A 15,250-nucleotide genomic window follows, 5' to 3' on the forward strand; every position below is an offset into this window, starting at 1 on the left:
ACGCGATGCGGTCCCTCCGAGCGCCATGTTGCCCACCCACCCCTGCCCCCTTTCCTCTGCATGCACAATGCAGCTGAGACCTCAGGGTGCCAGCTCCCTCCACTGCCGCCCAGGCGCCCTACTGCCTTTACTGACTGTGCCCGGCGTGGTCAGTGCCCCAAGGCCAGGTAGGTCAGGGGCAAAAAGCTGCGTGGTGTCGTTACCTGGAGCCATCAAGCCACGGGGTCGCGGGGTGGGGCCAAAGGATCTGTCCAGAAGACCATCCCCCAATCACCATGCAGCGACATTCAGCCAGGCGTGCAGTGACAGCGCCTGCGCCCCTGCGTCCTGGAAGGGGCTCTGCTGTGCCGCCCCCTTCTCCAGGGTCCCTCCCCGCCCTTCAGGCTGTGGCTTGATATGGCAGGACCTCCGCAGATGCCCAGCCCCTACAGCAGCTGCCGCAGTCAGGGGCCACGGCTCTGCTCCTTGGACAGGACTCTTCTTGTCTGACCACCGCGGCCGCTGCCGCCGCCGCCGCTGCTGCTGCTGCTACTCCAGTCCATGCTTCCTGGGAAGGAGGGCGCCAGGCTAGCATGGGACTCTTTCCCCCTGCAGTTCTGGGAGGTCATCAGTGATGAGCACGGCATCGACCCCACTGGCAGTTACCATGGCGACAGCGACTTGCAGCTGGAGAGAATCAACGTGTACTACAACGAGGCTGCTGGTGAGTATTTGATGTCACCTTGCTGTCCTTCCCGTGGCACGGGAAATGGCAAAGACAAGCTTCTTGCATAGTCACCAAACAGGCCAACTGCAAGAAAAACACACACGATTGTTTCTCCAGACTCCTGCCCCTGGGCGGAGAGGAGTCTTGCTCAGTCTCTGCACTTTCCTCCCCTTGTCTCAGCCGCTGCAATTTCTGTCCTGGGTTTGGCCATGACAGCCACATAGAACAGGGCCCTGCCCAGCATGTTCAGCCAAGCACAGGTCTAAGGCAGCTCTTGTTCCCACAGGTAACAAATACGTTCCTCGGGCCATCCTGGTGGACCTGGAGCCCGGCACGATGGACTCGGTCAGGTCGGGACCCTTCGGCCAGATCTTCAGGCCAGACAACTTTGTGTTCGGTATGTGGTCTCGGCCATGGCACTGGCCAGGTGACTGGCCTTCCTAGCAGCCCCGCACGGCAGGGTTCTCAGCGTTCAGGGCCAGGCTGAGACTGTGTCCAGGGAGGCCCCTGCCGGCCACGCCCTCACATCCTCGGGCCCTGTCCCTGGTCTGCACAGCTCAGAGATGGGTGTCAGCCTGCAGAGGCTGTGGTGGCCCCACCACAGGAAGAATAAAGAGCAGGACACGCCTTACACAGGCTTCACAAGTACAGGGGACTTCAAAGGAGCAGAGGGCGCAGGTGAACACTTGAAGGTGCCAGAGGCCAAGAGCACAGCTTCTGCCACAGAGCCTGTTCTCCGATGGCGCTGCACCTCTCCAATCTGCTTAATCGTACCTAATCAGAGCATCCACACAATGCTGTTCCTTATTTTAGAAGCAGCTGGGTTTGTTAGACACAGCTTCTTCAATTTGCCTTCTTACTTGGTAGTCTCCCTCAGGGTCTTGGGCTCACTGATAAACCACAAAGTTTTCTTAGGTCTCAAAAGCATACCTACAAGACTACCTAAAAGGTCATCTAAGGCTAGACCAACGCACCCACAGTCCACATGATACAGTGAGAAATTCCCTTTCCTCTGCAGGCCAGAGCGGTGCGGGGAACAACTGGGCGAAAGGCCACTACACAGAGGGCGCCGAGCTGGTGGACTCGGTCCTGGACGTGGTGCGGAAGGAATCAGAGAGCTGTGACTGTCTCCAGGGCTTCCAGCTGACCCACTCACTGGGGGGCGGCACGGGCTCGGGCATGGGCACCCTGCTCATCAGCAAGATCCGGGAGGAGTACCCCGACCGCATCATGAACACCTTCAGCGTCATGCCCTCACCCAAGGTGTCCGACACCGTGGTGGAGCCCTACAACGCCACGCTGTCCGTGCACCAGCTGGTGGAGAACACGGACGAGACCTATTCCATCGACAACGAGGCCCTGTACGACATCTGCTTCCGCACCCTGAAGCTGACCACGCCCACCTACGGTGACCTCAACCACCTGGTGTCGGCCACCATGAGTGGCGTGACCACCTGCCTGCGCTTCCCAGGCCAGCTGAACGCAGACCTGCGCAAGCTGGCCGTGAACATGGTGCCCTTCCCGCGCCTGCACTTCTTCATGCCGGGCTTTGCGCCTCTCACCAGCCGGGGCAGCCAGCAGTACCGCGCCCTCACCGTACCCGAGCTCACCCAGCAGATGTTCGACTCCAAGAACATGATGGCCGCCTGCGACCCACGCCACGGTCGCTACCTGACTGTGGCTGCCATCTTTCGGGGCCGCATGTCCATGAAGGAGGTGGACGAGCAGATGCTCAACGTGCAGAACAAGAACAGCAGCTACTTCGTGGAGTGGATCCCCAACAACGTGAAGACGGCCGTGTGCGACATCCCGCCCCGCGGCCTCAAGATGTCGGCCACCTTCATCGGCAACAGCACGGCCATCCAGGAGCTGTTCAAGCGCATCTCGGAGCAGTTCACGGCCATGTTCCGGCGCAAGGCCTTCCTGCACTGGTACACGGGCGAGGGCATGGACGAGATGGAGTTCACCGAGGCCGAGAGCAACATGAATGACCTGGTTTCCGAGTACCAGCAGTACCAGGATGCCACGGCCGATGAACAAGGGGAGTTCGAGGAGGAGGAGGGTGAGGACGAGGCCTAAGAACTTTCCAAATAAATCGTGCATCCTTAGTGAACTCCTGTTGTCCTCCAGCATGGTCTATTTGTATACTATGGTGCTCAGTTTTGCCTCTGTCAGAAACTCACTGTTGATGTAATAATGTGGATCACCATATAAAAGCATGTGTATAAAACCTTGTGGTTCTTCCTTTCCCTTTAAAAAATTTTTATTCTTAAATGTGTAAGGTTTCAGACTTTAACCTTAATAACAGTATAGGATTTGTTTTAGTGATTTTAATAGCGTTCCTGATCATTCAATAAAGACAGATGAAAGTGTTTTTTTTTTTTCTTTACTGATCCATAGCACTAAAGCAGTCTCTTTGAAGTGATATAGGAGTAAAGTGGTTTGGGGATTAAGGAAACTGCCTTCTCTTCTTTCCTGTTGTTCAGAAACTAATGAGTCTTTACATAAGGACTTCCTTCTACTTCTATTTTTCTTTTGAGCAGTGTGATAAATACAAATGAAAAGGTAAGTGGAGATGCACCTCCCAGTTAAAGGGTATGCTACAAATTCAAGCTGTCCTGAGAACACAAGTATGAACACTACCTGTGAGCCACCTCAGTTTTATTTGCAAAGACATTACGGTGGGAATTTTTTTTAGACAATGATAGAAAACTCAACGTTAAAAGTTCAGATCCAGCTTTGTAAGTCGTAGAAGTCAGAGGCTGTCTTCACTATGTCATGATTAATGTCACACAGTAGGGAGGGTTTAGGAACCCTGGAAATGCAAGTGGGTGCAGGTATGATGTAGGGAAGGCGGCTCAAAGGCTGCAGTAACCAGCAGCAATGTGGTGAAGCCCCACTTTAGAATGCACCAAGACAAATTCCCAGGGCCACTTTCAGCGCAGGAAGTCTTCTGCTAGTTTGTTGAACTCATTTGCAAAACGTAAATGCAGGTTGTGTTTGCCTTCTGGCATCAGATGCAACCTAAAAAAATATTAATAGCTTTTGATCTGTGGAACACCACTTAGATATCCTTTCCCTCCCCAACAATTCCTGAAAATCTTCAAGTGCAAAACTGCCCCAGTGATTACTACTGACATGGAAGGTAACAGCCCGAAATTTCACAGCTATGAACATAGGGTGGACCCTGGTGGTCTGGCCACCCTGGAAGTTAACTATGGGACAATCATTTGAGCCACACTGTATTGGAAAACCAAGAACAGAGGAGATGCTTTGGTGGTTACTTTAACAAATCCCATTTTAATAAAATTGATTTTAAGAGGTTAGAAAAATTAGAATGTCCAGAATCCCCTTGATTGGGGCAGGTTCCTTGGGGTATCTGTGTAGTGGGAAAGTACAAATTAGAATTCACAGCTACCACCAGCCCACTGTTCAAGGTTCCAAATCATCCTATTAGTTTTTGGAGTCCTGAGTAAATGAGCTTGCATATAGCCCCATATAAGTGGCACAATTCCTAAGGACCTTCAGGATGGCAGGGCCGTACCAGCAGCCCTGTGGTGAGAGCCACTGGCATAGCTGTCCCAGCTCATCGGGTGGGGGGGCACCCTCTGTCCTGACAGGCTTTTTCCATTCAGTGGAATTTGGTCAGAGGACTGGTTAGTAATTTCTTTAAAGACAACCTTCTCCGAGTTCAGCATTTGTCAGCTGCCAGAGTGATATAAGCATGAATTCAAGGCATTTTGTCTATGATGACAGTTAAGATGCTAAAAGACTGTATTGGGCAAGAGTCCGCTGACCACATTATCTACTTGTCTGATCTGGGCTCTCAGAACCTCAGTAGGATCAGGACTCATGCAGAGGGGCACTGTCTTTGCAAGATCCTAGCTAGGCCTGTTGGCAACTCAGCCAAGGGTGGGGGATATAAAAGGCAGGTAGACTGTTGACAACACTTGGAGGTCCCCGGAAGGTTAATAACACCATTAATACATGGGGCATACTCAACTCTAATTCTATTCAGAAAAGAAGCATGACCCCAGAGACAGGATCCCAGTTGCCCCCACACAAGGCTTGTAGGGAAGCTCAAGGACTGTTTTAGGCAGAGAAGAACCAGTTGCCAAGGATGCTCAGGGTCACAGAAGGGCACGCTGAGACCAAACTACATCCCCTGAGCTAAGCTTGCCACGCCTGAAGGACTCTTCTGTGGACATCCATCCTCGCTACCATGAGCTCTAGCGGTTTTCTATGATTTGCTTGCTCCCTGTGAGGAATGAAAGACACCAGAGGTGAATTCCTTCTTTTCAGCCATTCCATGCTGTCTGGACTCTTACACAGTAATCACTAGCCATTGAGGAAATCAAAACTAGATCTGCTTCATTAAAAATATGGTAGACTTGCCTGGGACAATGGATGCATGGATGAAAAGATGGTTGCACAGATGGACAGATACACAAACAGGCAGGTGGGTGAGAATATGAAGAAAACTGTTCTTGTCCTGGATCCCTTTTGAGGGTCATTCTGCAGTTCTTACACACCTTCCTTGCTGGTGTCTGGCACAGAACTCCGAGGGAAGCCTATCATGTGCTCCTCCTTGAGCGTAAACGCTGGCTGTGAAGGCCTCGCAGCAACTCTGCTGCTGACCTACTTCTCACCCAGAAAACAAAGGGATCCAGTCACATGCCCCATCAGCATGGTTCTTAGGCAATCCTTCTCCAAACACAGGGCTTTGCGGGATACGTAGGGGCTTCCAGGGTGTACGCTAGCCCCTATTCACAGGGCCCATTTCTCCATCATCTGGTACCTTTGGAGAGACAGGACTTGCAGTGTTCAGGGAATCAGATGTTGTCTAATCTATGTGTACACCCAGTGGTTACCTGCTCCCACATGATGCAGTCCTTCTAGCTCATGGTGGCATTGGTGAGGCCCTAGCTTTACCTTTCCTTCCTCACTCTCAAGTCTTTCAGCTTTCTGATTAAATTCAGAGACCAATCAGTCATGACCAGGCCATAAGGGAAAGGCCACTGTGCCCTCACTTTGGATGAATGCAAAAATGCTCTCACTTATGAACCTGCGAAACTGCCAGGAAGAGAGGGAACTGGAGGGGCTGCTGGATCTCTGCGATCTCCATCAGGAATGCAGATGCAACACAGCCCGGGTCAGCCTTTCCTTTTTCATTCTGCCCCTCTTAGAAAGCCTGGAGAATAAAGCAGTGACGGTTAACTGCAAGCTTCTTCCTGCTGATAAAGCTGGGAGAGCACAAAGCCTGCAGCTTTACCCAGCCAGGCATCTGGGTGAGTCGGGGGACGGCATCTCACTGCGAAGCTGCTGTTCTCTAAGGCACCATGCTGCACGCATGGTGGACAAGTCAATCTGCCACGGTAGCCGTTCTGGAGGCACTGCCGCAGCTCGGAGTAACCACTTCTGTGGGGCCTGGTGGAACTTAAGCTTTTGCGTGGGGCCCTCTGGCCGCAGCAAGTGGTCTTCACACAGCAGCTGGATGCTGCAGTCCCACCAAGTGTTAAATGCACGGGTGCTGCGGGGCCAGCACATGTCTGGTCTCAACAGTACTCTGTCCTGGAAGGTAGTATCAACTCCCTAAGCCACCGTCCTGCACCTGGAGATTGGGGCTGTTGTGAGGGTGAAACAAGAGAATGCACGTGAGGTGTGCAGCCCAGGCTGCAGGCACACAGCAAGCTCTGCTCTTATGTACAGTGTGTTAAAATGCTGACTTGGGGAGCACGATGTACTTATGCTTGCTTGCTGATAGACAAACTCCAACTGGAAGATTCTTCCCGGAAGAAAAGTTCTGCAAAATGCAGGTTAGATGGGTCTAAAAGGGCTGGACTCTATTCTCTGACATATGAAGGCCTGATGGTAGGCACTGGTCAGTTCTGTGCGGAGCCACTTCTCAGCAGAGCCTGGTGCGGCTGCTCTCCCTTCCACCTGACTGGTCAGCAGGGAGGAATGAAATCAGTGTCCAGGAGGAGAAGGGCCAGGTGGCCAGCAGTGTGGAAAGTCATGGGGCACTGGGGTGAGGAGGGGCGGCAGTGGCCTCCACATGGACACTTCCACTGCTGCCCTCTCTCTGGTGTCCGTCTCTCCTCAGTAGCCCAGCCTCACTTTCCTGTGCTGCTGAGAGGGAACGTGGTCACTTGTGTGAATCTTTATCACCTGGGCACTTCATGTCACTCCAGCTGGCCTGGCCCAGGGCCAAGGACCGTGTTATCACTGATGGCCAGGCAGGAAGAGGCCCTTCCCTCCCTGCTCTGACCCAGATGGCCCCATCACACCTCTCACTGCCAGCTCAGCCCTAGGAAACCCACGGCGAGCCAGGTACAGAGGAGCAGGAACCATCAGCGCTTCCAGGCTGGGATGGTTCATTCGGGCTTCAGCACCCAGATGTTTGCCAAACATAATTCTGGCTGCGATAAGCATTTGAATCAGCAGACAGAGTAAGGCAGATGGCCCTCTTTAATGTGGGTGGCCTCCTCCAATCTGTGAAAGGTTTGCATAGAAAAAAAGGGCTGAGAAGCTGGTGTGGTAGCCTGGGCCGTCATCCCAGCAATCAAGGGGGCTGAGGTAGGAGGGTGGCAAGTTTGAGCCTGGATGAATGGCTTAGTAACACAGCAAGACTTGTCTCAAAATAAAAAATAAAAAAGGGTTGGGAGTGTAGGTCAGCGCAAAGGCTGTGGATTCAAGCCCTGGTACCAGAAAAAGGAAAAAAAGAGGGGAGGTAAGAGAACCCCTCCTGCCTGATGACTTTCAGTTTGGGACCTCAGCATTTTCCTGCTGTCAGATTCAGAATCAAGTGCCTGCCCTTTCTGGCTGGAGATTGCCGGATGTCAGACCAGAACAGCCCTACCGCTCCCCAGGTTTCTCATGCCGGTGCCACGGCCTTGGGACTTGCCTAGCTCTGCAGCTGGGCAAGGCAGCTCCTCCCAGGAACCCTCTGCATGCACCCCTCACGCCTGTTAGCTCTGGCTCTCTGAAAGCCTAACGCCCACACGCCCTCAGAACAATGGCGCTGGGGGCAGAGGCCCGCTTGTCCCATGGTTTGTCACACGATGCCATCTTATCTCCTAGGGCCCCGTTGCCCGACCTGTGTTGGCATTCCTTTCACAAGGGTGGCAGCGAATGCACGTGGAGCCCGCCCTGTGGCTCAAAGTACAAATACTCAGTCACTCCTCAGGACAAGGCTGGAGACCCTACATGTCACCACCCTTGCTTTACATGCACGGATGCAGAGGTCCAGCAATGCCACGCATGGTGCTCAAGGACACACTCGGCGGCTCAGCTGGCACTCAGGTGCCACTCAGCATCACCCCGGCCTCCAGGCAAGACCCCACTTCCCACCTCTCCTGTTCAGGTGACATTGTCCCCAGAGGCTGACTGTACACGTGGACGGGGCCCCGGGTTCTCTCCTGCCTGGCCTGGCCCAGGATAAGCAGCTGGAGCCTCGGGGACCTGCCACTCGGAGATATGGCCCTGTGCGCTGCCCACTCTTGCGTCTTAAACAACTTGCATGGAGCCCTCAACACACTGTCATTTACACACTCAGAGGGATGTTCAAGTGTTAAACAGAGAAAATAAAGTCAATGCTCACAGCTCCTTAAAGTGTAAGAACAAGGGGCCAGGTGGCCTGAGAAAGACTAGCGGGTGGAGGAACAGGAGGGAGGCATCATCTCAGAGGGAGATGTTGAAGTGTCACCTGAAGGAGGAGCCATCGGGCTAGGCAAAGGCAGGGCTGCTTACGTGCAGCTGGTTCTGAAACCCATTCCTGTCTCTGCAGGGTTCCTAATTCCTGAGGTACAGAAACAGTCTTGAGCTGAATTTTGTCACCCCGAATTAAAGGTGAAATCCTAGAGTCTTTAAACAGACCCTAAGATAAAAACAAAGTCATATGGGGGCTCCCGATCCACCAAGTCTGATGTCCTTATAGAAGAGGCAACTGGGATGCAGGTTCAGAGAGATCATATGAAGACAGGGAGAGCACGGCCAGCCACAGCCATGGAGAGGGTACTCCGAACACCAACCCGCTGACCCCGGGAAAACTCCAACTTTGGATGGGTGAGGTCCTGACAGACCCATCACGGGCTGAGAATCCTGTAATTCTGGTCACGTGGTTAACACGTGTGAGGCCCTGGTCCAATGCCCAGCAAATCGTAAAGACCCACACCCACTCCCACACATGAAAACACTGTAGCTCAAGCCTGTGTTCAATACTCTTCCCATACTGAAGGCCTGCCTTAGATGTGCTCAGAACACTTACACTGACCTATCATTACTATGGTGCAAAATCATCTAACCGAATGGCTATTTCACAAGATGCTGACTAACTCACATAAGCGACAATATGGCACTGAGTGGAGAAGGGCCATACTGGTACCCTCTGGAAGCAGGTGGGAGTCTATCACCCTGGCTACCGGACCGACATCTGGAGTGCACACAGGGCTGGACCTGGCTGTGCAGGTGCACCCTCTGTGGGCTGGCCCAGCCCCGCTGCTGCCTCCCCATCCGTCCCCACCTCCCAACACAAGGCTGAGGGCTCCAAACTCTCCTCTGAAAGCTTTCCCTGAACGTGAGCTGGGCTGGCCCATGAGCAATGCCAGGCCTGGTAACAGGAGATGCTGTGGAGGCTGGTGAGCCAGGGATGTGGCAATGAAGTGGGCACCTGTCAGCACAGCAGGCCAGGGATGGCCAGGGATGGCACAGGAGGACCGGGAAGGCACAGTCTGCTGCTGCAGTCAGGGCAGCTGTCATTGTGTTTCAGGTTCCAATTTCCGACTAAGACTCAGTTACAGGGAGGAAGTTCGCTACCTAAACACACATTTTTAAAACCACAGAACCTGAGTGATCTGTGAAGCGTCTTTGTTTTCAAAAGACTCCATTGACTCCCCACCCACAAAGACAAAAGAAAAGAGGAGAATGAAAATTAATACAGCCTGGATGCAGGTCTTGCTCTGAGGAAGGAAAAGCAGCTTAGTGCCTACTTCACACATAGAATTTATATCTTGGTAAAAAATATGAAGGCACAGACAAGGCTGGTAAGTTTAACCACAATGCACCTGGCAAAGCAATGGGAGGTGAAGCGCATCAAAACCTTGCTGTGCCAAGCTGCTTCCTGTTGATGTCCTGGGGCAAAGAACAATAGGAGGATTTTGGTTCTCAAAGAATTCACCTTCCAGGGCCTGGATGTAGCTCACTGGTTCCAGCACCTGCATTGCCTCGCAAGCTCAAGGACCCAAGTTTGATCCCTGGTACCACAAAAAAAAAAAAATTTTTTTTCACCTTCCTTTTTTGGGTTCTCAAGTAAAACAACCTTGTTCCAGGAAAACTCATGGCCAACATAAGGGCCTTTATAGCAGAGGGAGTGGGAATTATAGGCTAGTTTTACACAATCATTGCTAGTAACACTTAACCTACAATTCATTTGTTCCAAAGAACATTGCTTCAAGAAAATGATCTTTCATAAAAATAATCTGCTGGAACAATTAATATATGCATGGAAAGAGCACTTCTCTCCCATGTTAATAATTCTGTTGCTAGGAGACAGGTCTGGGACAGAATCCCGACATCAAACTATTGCACATTGACTTTTACTGAACCTGGCTCTTTAAGGGAACACATCCAACTCACTGCATGTTTGTGTGCAAAAACCTGTCATTTCTGAAGCTGGAGGACAATTCACCGAGCCATGTAATGTGTCATTCTAGGAATCTGAGCATCATCTCAAGAGTGTACTGACTAGGGGCAGCTGTGCTACCAATGAAAAGCACCGTATTCAGAAAAAAATGTACGATTTGTCATTTACTAACTATGTAAACTTAAAGACTGCTTAACACAATTCAGCCTTGATTCCTTTCTGTAAAACAGGTATTTTCCCATAAGTTCGTTGTGAAGAACAATGATACTGTATATAAAATATCTTTTAAAATATAAAGTTCTATATGAAACATCAAATTGTACACTGTAAATATACGAAATAAAAATAAAACAAATATTAAGATTATATGGAAAACTTTAAGAAGTATTAATAAGAAAATGACCTTTGTACCACAATCATAATTATTACAATTTTATAAAAGTCTATTTTAGAAACTGCCTTCCTGCCTAAGTCAACTTGTAAACTTCTCTACTGAATCTTTATTTCCACCCATAATATAATCTTAATCTAAGTTCTTTTTTTTTTTTTGGTACCGGGAATTGAACTCAGGTCCTTGCGCTTGCAAGGCAGGCCACCGAACCACTGAGCTAAATCCCCGGCCCCTAAGTTCTGTCTTTAGTCTTTACTTAGTCTATGTTCAAGTGGATCATGGATTATTCATTACAGATGCTCACTGTTTTTTTATCCATGCTTAAACTTGTATACGAGGAAATATGTGGGATAAAGAGATGCCTTTAGCGCTGGGGATTTAGCTCAGTGATTCCACTGCCTGCCTCGAAAGAGCAAGGACCTGAATCTGATCTCTGGTACCAAAAAAAAAAAAAGAGATGCCTTTAAAGAATGCCATATAGGTAGCATAAAGGGTTACAGTGATTGTATTTTACTGTAGAATAAGAAATATTTCCTCACATTTAAAATCTTTTAGAAATCTACACTTGGAAGAGCCTTAGAAGGAGTTGGGAGAAAAGTTTTGGCCCCTTGCCCTGGGGGACTGCACACATGGAGGGCCGGGACCACTGGTAACCACCCGGCAGAGCTGGGAATGGACAGATGGAGGGGAGGGAAGTGGGAGGATTTTCCTAGGTCTCTAATCAAGTCCAACTGCAAAAGAGTTCCACAGAATTCAAAGACATCCTGAGTAATTCTGAGCAGGCTCTGAAGGGCCTGGCTCATTTGGATATTAATTTTCCAATATGTTTGCTTAAAAACAGAAATTAGGCTACTAATCTCCCCATAATGCCTCACTGTCACCAGGGTATTCATCTCCTCTGTGTGAAGGAAACAAGGTCTTTATTCAGCTCCAAATTTCTGTCTGGATAAAAGTACCAGCAAAAGCTGGCTCTTGTGTCAGCCAAAGTATTCAAAACACACATTTCTATTTCATATAATAATTGATGGGATCGGATAACAGAAGTGCTGCTGACCTATCTTACAGGGCTCTGAGATGTCAAAGTTGGGTGGCAGAGATAGGACAGAAAGACCAAGGCACTGCTACTTAATCAGGCGAGCCGCCAGGATGCTGGAACACACTGTACTCTGCGATGCTCAGTAACAGATTTCTCATTTGGGTGCGTCCATGTTTAAGGCCGAAAAAGCATGAAAAGTTTACAGTATAAAGTGAGAAAAAAGCGGGATTCAAAGTTGAATACAGCATACAACTGTATCTATGTTGGAAACTTCTAATAATGATAGTATTTAAATGGGTGGTAAATCAAAGGCAACTGTTTTCTTTTGGGGCTTTACAAGTTTTTTTACTGGATAAGAAGTGCTTTTATGATTTTAAGAAACTAAACTAAAACTTCCCAAATTACATGAAACTGTCAGTCAACCATGACTGACTTAAATCTAAACTGTCACTGTGTTGTAAAACCCGGTGCCTGCTCACAACATCTGCCCTTCACAACAGTAAAGGACACTGAGGGCTGAGGATGTAGCTCAGTGGTGCCATGCCTACCTCACAAGGGCAAGGTATGGAGTTTGATCCCCCGTACCGCAAAAAAAAAAAAGTAAAATAAGAGGCCATTGATCAGAGGAGGCCTTTCCTTCCAATTACCCTTTCCCACCAGTAAGGGCTCCTGTCCTTGTCCCCACCATGTCCCAAACACAGAGACACTATTTGCTGATGCTGCCCCATGGGGGCAGGGCGTGCAGACTCACCGTGACCCTTTCACGTGCTTGTGTATGAAGTCAGCATGGAAACGAGGGACCAGAGGGTCCTTCTCCCCGTGCACAATCAGCGTGGGACACTGAACCTGGGGCAGCAGGTGCCGACAGATGTTACCTGAAAGACAAAGAGCACCGGGCATCTTCCTGCGGCAAGGCAAGGAGGTCACAGCTGAGTCCTACTGAGTGGTCTGGGCTGTGAATGCTCCTCAGAAGCCTCTGGGCTAATGCTGGGGCCCAGAGAGGTGCATTAGCAAGTTCTGGGTTCTTGGGAGAGGCCTTGGGACATCCCAAGGTTACTGGGGATACAAGACCCCAACCTGTCCTCTTCCCTCTGCTTCCTGGTTTACGATGGAAGTGGCCTTGCTCTGCTCCACACTCCCATCGTGGATGGCTGCACAAGAGGCCAAGGCAGCACCATCATGGAGTGGAAACTTCAGACTGTGAGCCAGAGCACCTTTCTCTTGTAAGATAATTACCTCATGCGCATGGACAGTCATGGGGAGCAAGTGCCCCTCTGAGGTGTCAAGGTCCCTGTCTGTGAAAGCAGGAGTCTGGATTCGGGGTTCCCTCCAGCTCTAACATCCCTGGGGTTTCCTTTTTGTTTATCTTTGTTTTAAAGTTCTAATAGTATACCAGGCGTGGTGGCACATGCCTGTAATCCCAGGATTCGGGAGGCTGAGGCAGGAGTATCACTGTGAGTTCGAGACCAGCCTGGGCTACATAGTGAGTTCCAGGCCAGTCTCAACTATGTAGTGAGACCCTGTCTCAAAAAACCAAGAAAACAAAAAATAAATAAACAAATAAATAAAATTCTAATAGTAACAAACACTGTGCCAGGTTTAAATTCATAATTCATGTAGAATTGTAGGAAAATCAAACATGGGGCAGCCCATCCACCCCTGGACAGATGCTTGGCACTTGGAAAGCTCTTTGCTCGGTCATAGCTCAGAGCATGTGGAGCTGGCAATGCAGTTACAACAGACATCACTGCTGTTGTCTCAGTGACACTCCTGACTGCCAACCCTTTGAGAGACTATAAGGACCCAATCTCTAATCAGAGGCACTTATGGTCAGCCTGGGCTGTAGTTCCTGTTCTGCAATTTCCTGCCTCTGAGATCCTGGTGGCTCCTTAAACACTTTGGGCCTCAGCCTCGACCAGGAATAATCACTGTGCCCTGTGGTTGCCACGAGGCTCAAAGAGAGCCATTAGAAGGTTCCAGAGGGCTGGGGATTTAGTTCAGCAGTGCCACCACCTGCCTTGCAAGCACAAGGACCCAAGTTCGATCCCTGGTACCAAAAAAAAGAAGGTTCTGGACATCCACGAAGCCAGCTCTATCCTCCTCCTCCTCCCTCCCTCCCTTTCCTGGCTGTCAGGGGACAGGGCAAGCTCGGAGCCAGCCCGTGAAGTGCTGGTCTCTGCAAACTGTGCTCTGGGTCTCCCTCTCCTGTCGCCTGGATGGCACACACCACCAAGTGTATCATCAGATGATGATGATGGAAGCACACACTGTGCCAAGAAGTTTGAAGCACTGCACTTGTTAGACAGCGTGTTGCAGTTTGAACCCATTCAGCACACACAGTCACTCAGCAATGGGTCCTTTCCTAACAACAGCAATGGCAGCCTGTTAAGATTGCCTCTGCTGTGGCAGTGCACCATGGCTAAACCTGTATTATCTCACGTCATCCCCACAAGATTATGAGGTCACAGACAGGAAATGAAGGCTCAGAGGAATGAAGTCACTTGCCCACATCCACCCTACAGTAAGCCAAGTGTGCAGCCAGAAGTTAAACCCAGGCCTGCCTGGCTGCAAAGCTGTGCAATTATCCCTGTGCTAAACTGCACATCCACCCCCATCCAGAGTGCATGATGGGAAAGGGCCCTGGCAACAGCACAGACAGGCGATGAAGCATCACTGGTCTCCACGCTGCTGGGCCCTCCATATCCGGACACGGTTTTCAACTGCGGATTTAACTATGTTGGTTTTTGGATCTTATCTTCTCACTGACCTCTTCCATAAAGCACAGAAGTTTACATTTTATAATATAAAGTCATTAATGGAAAACTGTTTCAGACATTGTTTTATGGTATTTTCAATTTTAAGAACAGAGGTAAGCTGGATATGGTGGCACAGGCCTGTAATCCCAGTACTTGGGAGGCTGAGGCAGGAAGATCGCCATGAGTTTAGGGCCAGTTGGAACTAGATAGCAAGACTCTCTCTCAAAAAAACCATAAAACAAAACAAAACAGAAAAAATAACAGATGAAAACACATTTCAGGACCTGTTTCTATGGGGAGCAACTGTATTTGAAGAGGATCTTTGAAACACTTATTTGCTGTTTTCAACTTAAACCAGAAATATAACATTTCCAAAGCTCTTTTCATTGTGAAAGTTTTGATGACACGATTCATACTCGAAAAGACTGCCTACTAGATCAAACTGGTCCTCGAATCACAAACATTTCGTTCCTTTTTTTTTTTTGGTACCAGAGATTGAACTCAGGACCTCACACTTGCCAGGCAGGCAGTGTGTGCTGAGCTAAATCATGGGCCCAAATATAAGAACTTGTTTTTCCTGGTATTGGGGATCAAACTCAGGACCTTGCACTACCAGTCAGGCACAGCGCCACTGAGCTATGTTCCCGGCCTGAACACAAGCACTTTGAATTGATTGTACTCCAACATTGGATCTTAGCTACTCTATTCCTTTAGCAAGTAA

The 15,250-nt window shown here is 49.8% G+C and overlaps 2 protein-coding genes across 2 annotated transcripts in view; one reads left to right on the top strand and one right to left on the bottom strand.

The window, feature by feature from the left end:
- Positions 1 to 592: 592 nt before the first annotated feature.
- LOC104861363 (tubulin beta-2A chain) lies at positions 593 to 3,080 on the top strand. The gene is made up of 3 exons (XM_010622758.2): positions 593 to 703; positions 993 to 1,103; positions 1,725 to 3,080. The coding sequence occupies exons 2-3, from the start codon at positions 1,043 to 1,045 to the stop codon at positions 2,783 to 2,785; spliced, it is 1,122 nt and encodes a 373-aa protein (XP_010621060.1). The 5' UTR covers positions 593 to 703; positions 993 to 1,042; the 3' UTR covers positions 2,786 to 3,080.
- Bphl (biphenyl hydrolase like) overlaps positions 2,795 to 15,250 on the bottom strand; it is a 28,223-nt gene continuing 15,767 nt past the window's right edge. Inside the window, exons 7-8 of the mRNA XM_010623058.3 lie at positions 12,525 to 12,648; positions 2,795 to 3,730 (exon numbers count right to left, since the gene is read on the bottom strand). Of these exons, the coding sequence (XP_010621360.1) occupies positions 3,643 to 3,730; positions 12,525 to 12,648 (212 nt within the window). The 3' untranslated portion in view covers positions 2,795 to 3,642. The remainder of the gene's footprint in view (positions 3,731 to 12,524; positions 12,649 to 15,250) is intronic.

Source organism: Fukomys damarensis, unplaced genomic scaffold (assembly GCF_012274545.1).
Source record: "Fukomys damarensis isolate Sample0158 unplaced genomic scaffold, DMR_v1.0_HiC HiC_scaffold_10, whole genome shotgun sequence".
NCBI lineage: Eukaryota > Metazoa > Chordata > Mammalia > Rodentia > Bathyergidae > Fukomys > Fukomys damarensis.

Coding starts and splice junctions, on each gene's coding strand:
- LOC104861363 (XM_010622758.2), top strand. CDS start 1,043: ATGGACTCGGTCAGGTCGGGACCCTTCGGCCAGATCTTCAGGCCAGAC. Junction 1,104..1,724: donor GCCAGACAACTTTGTGTTCG/GTATGTGGTCTC, acceptor TTTCCTCTGCAG/GCCAGAGCGGTGCGGGGAAC.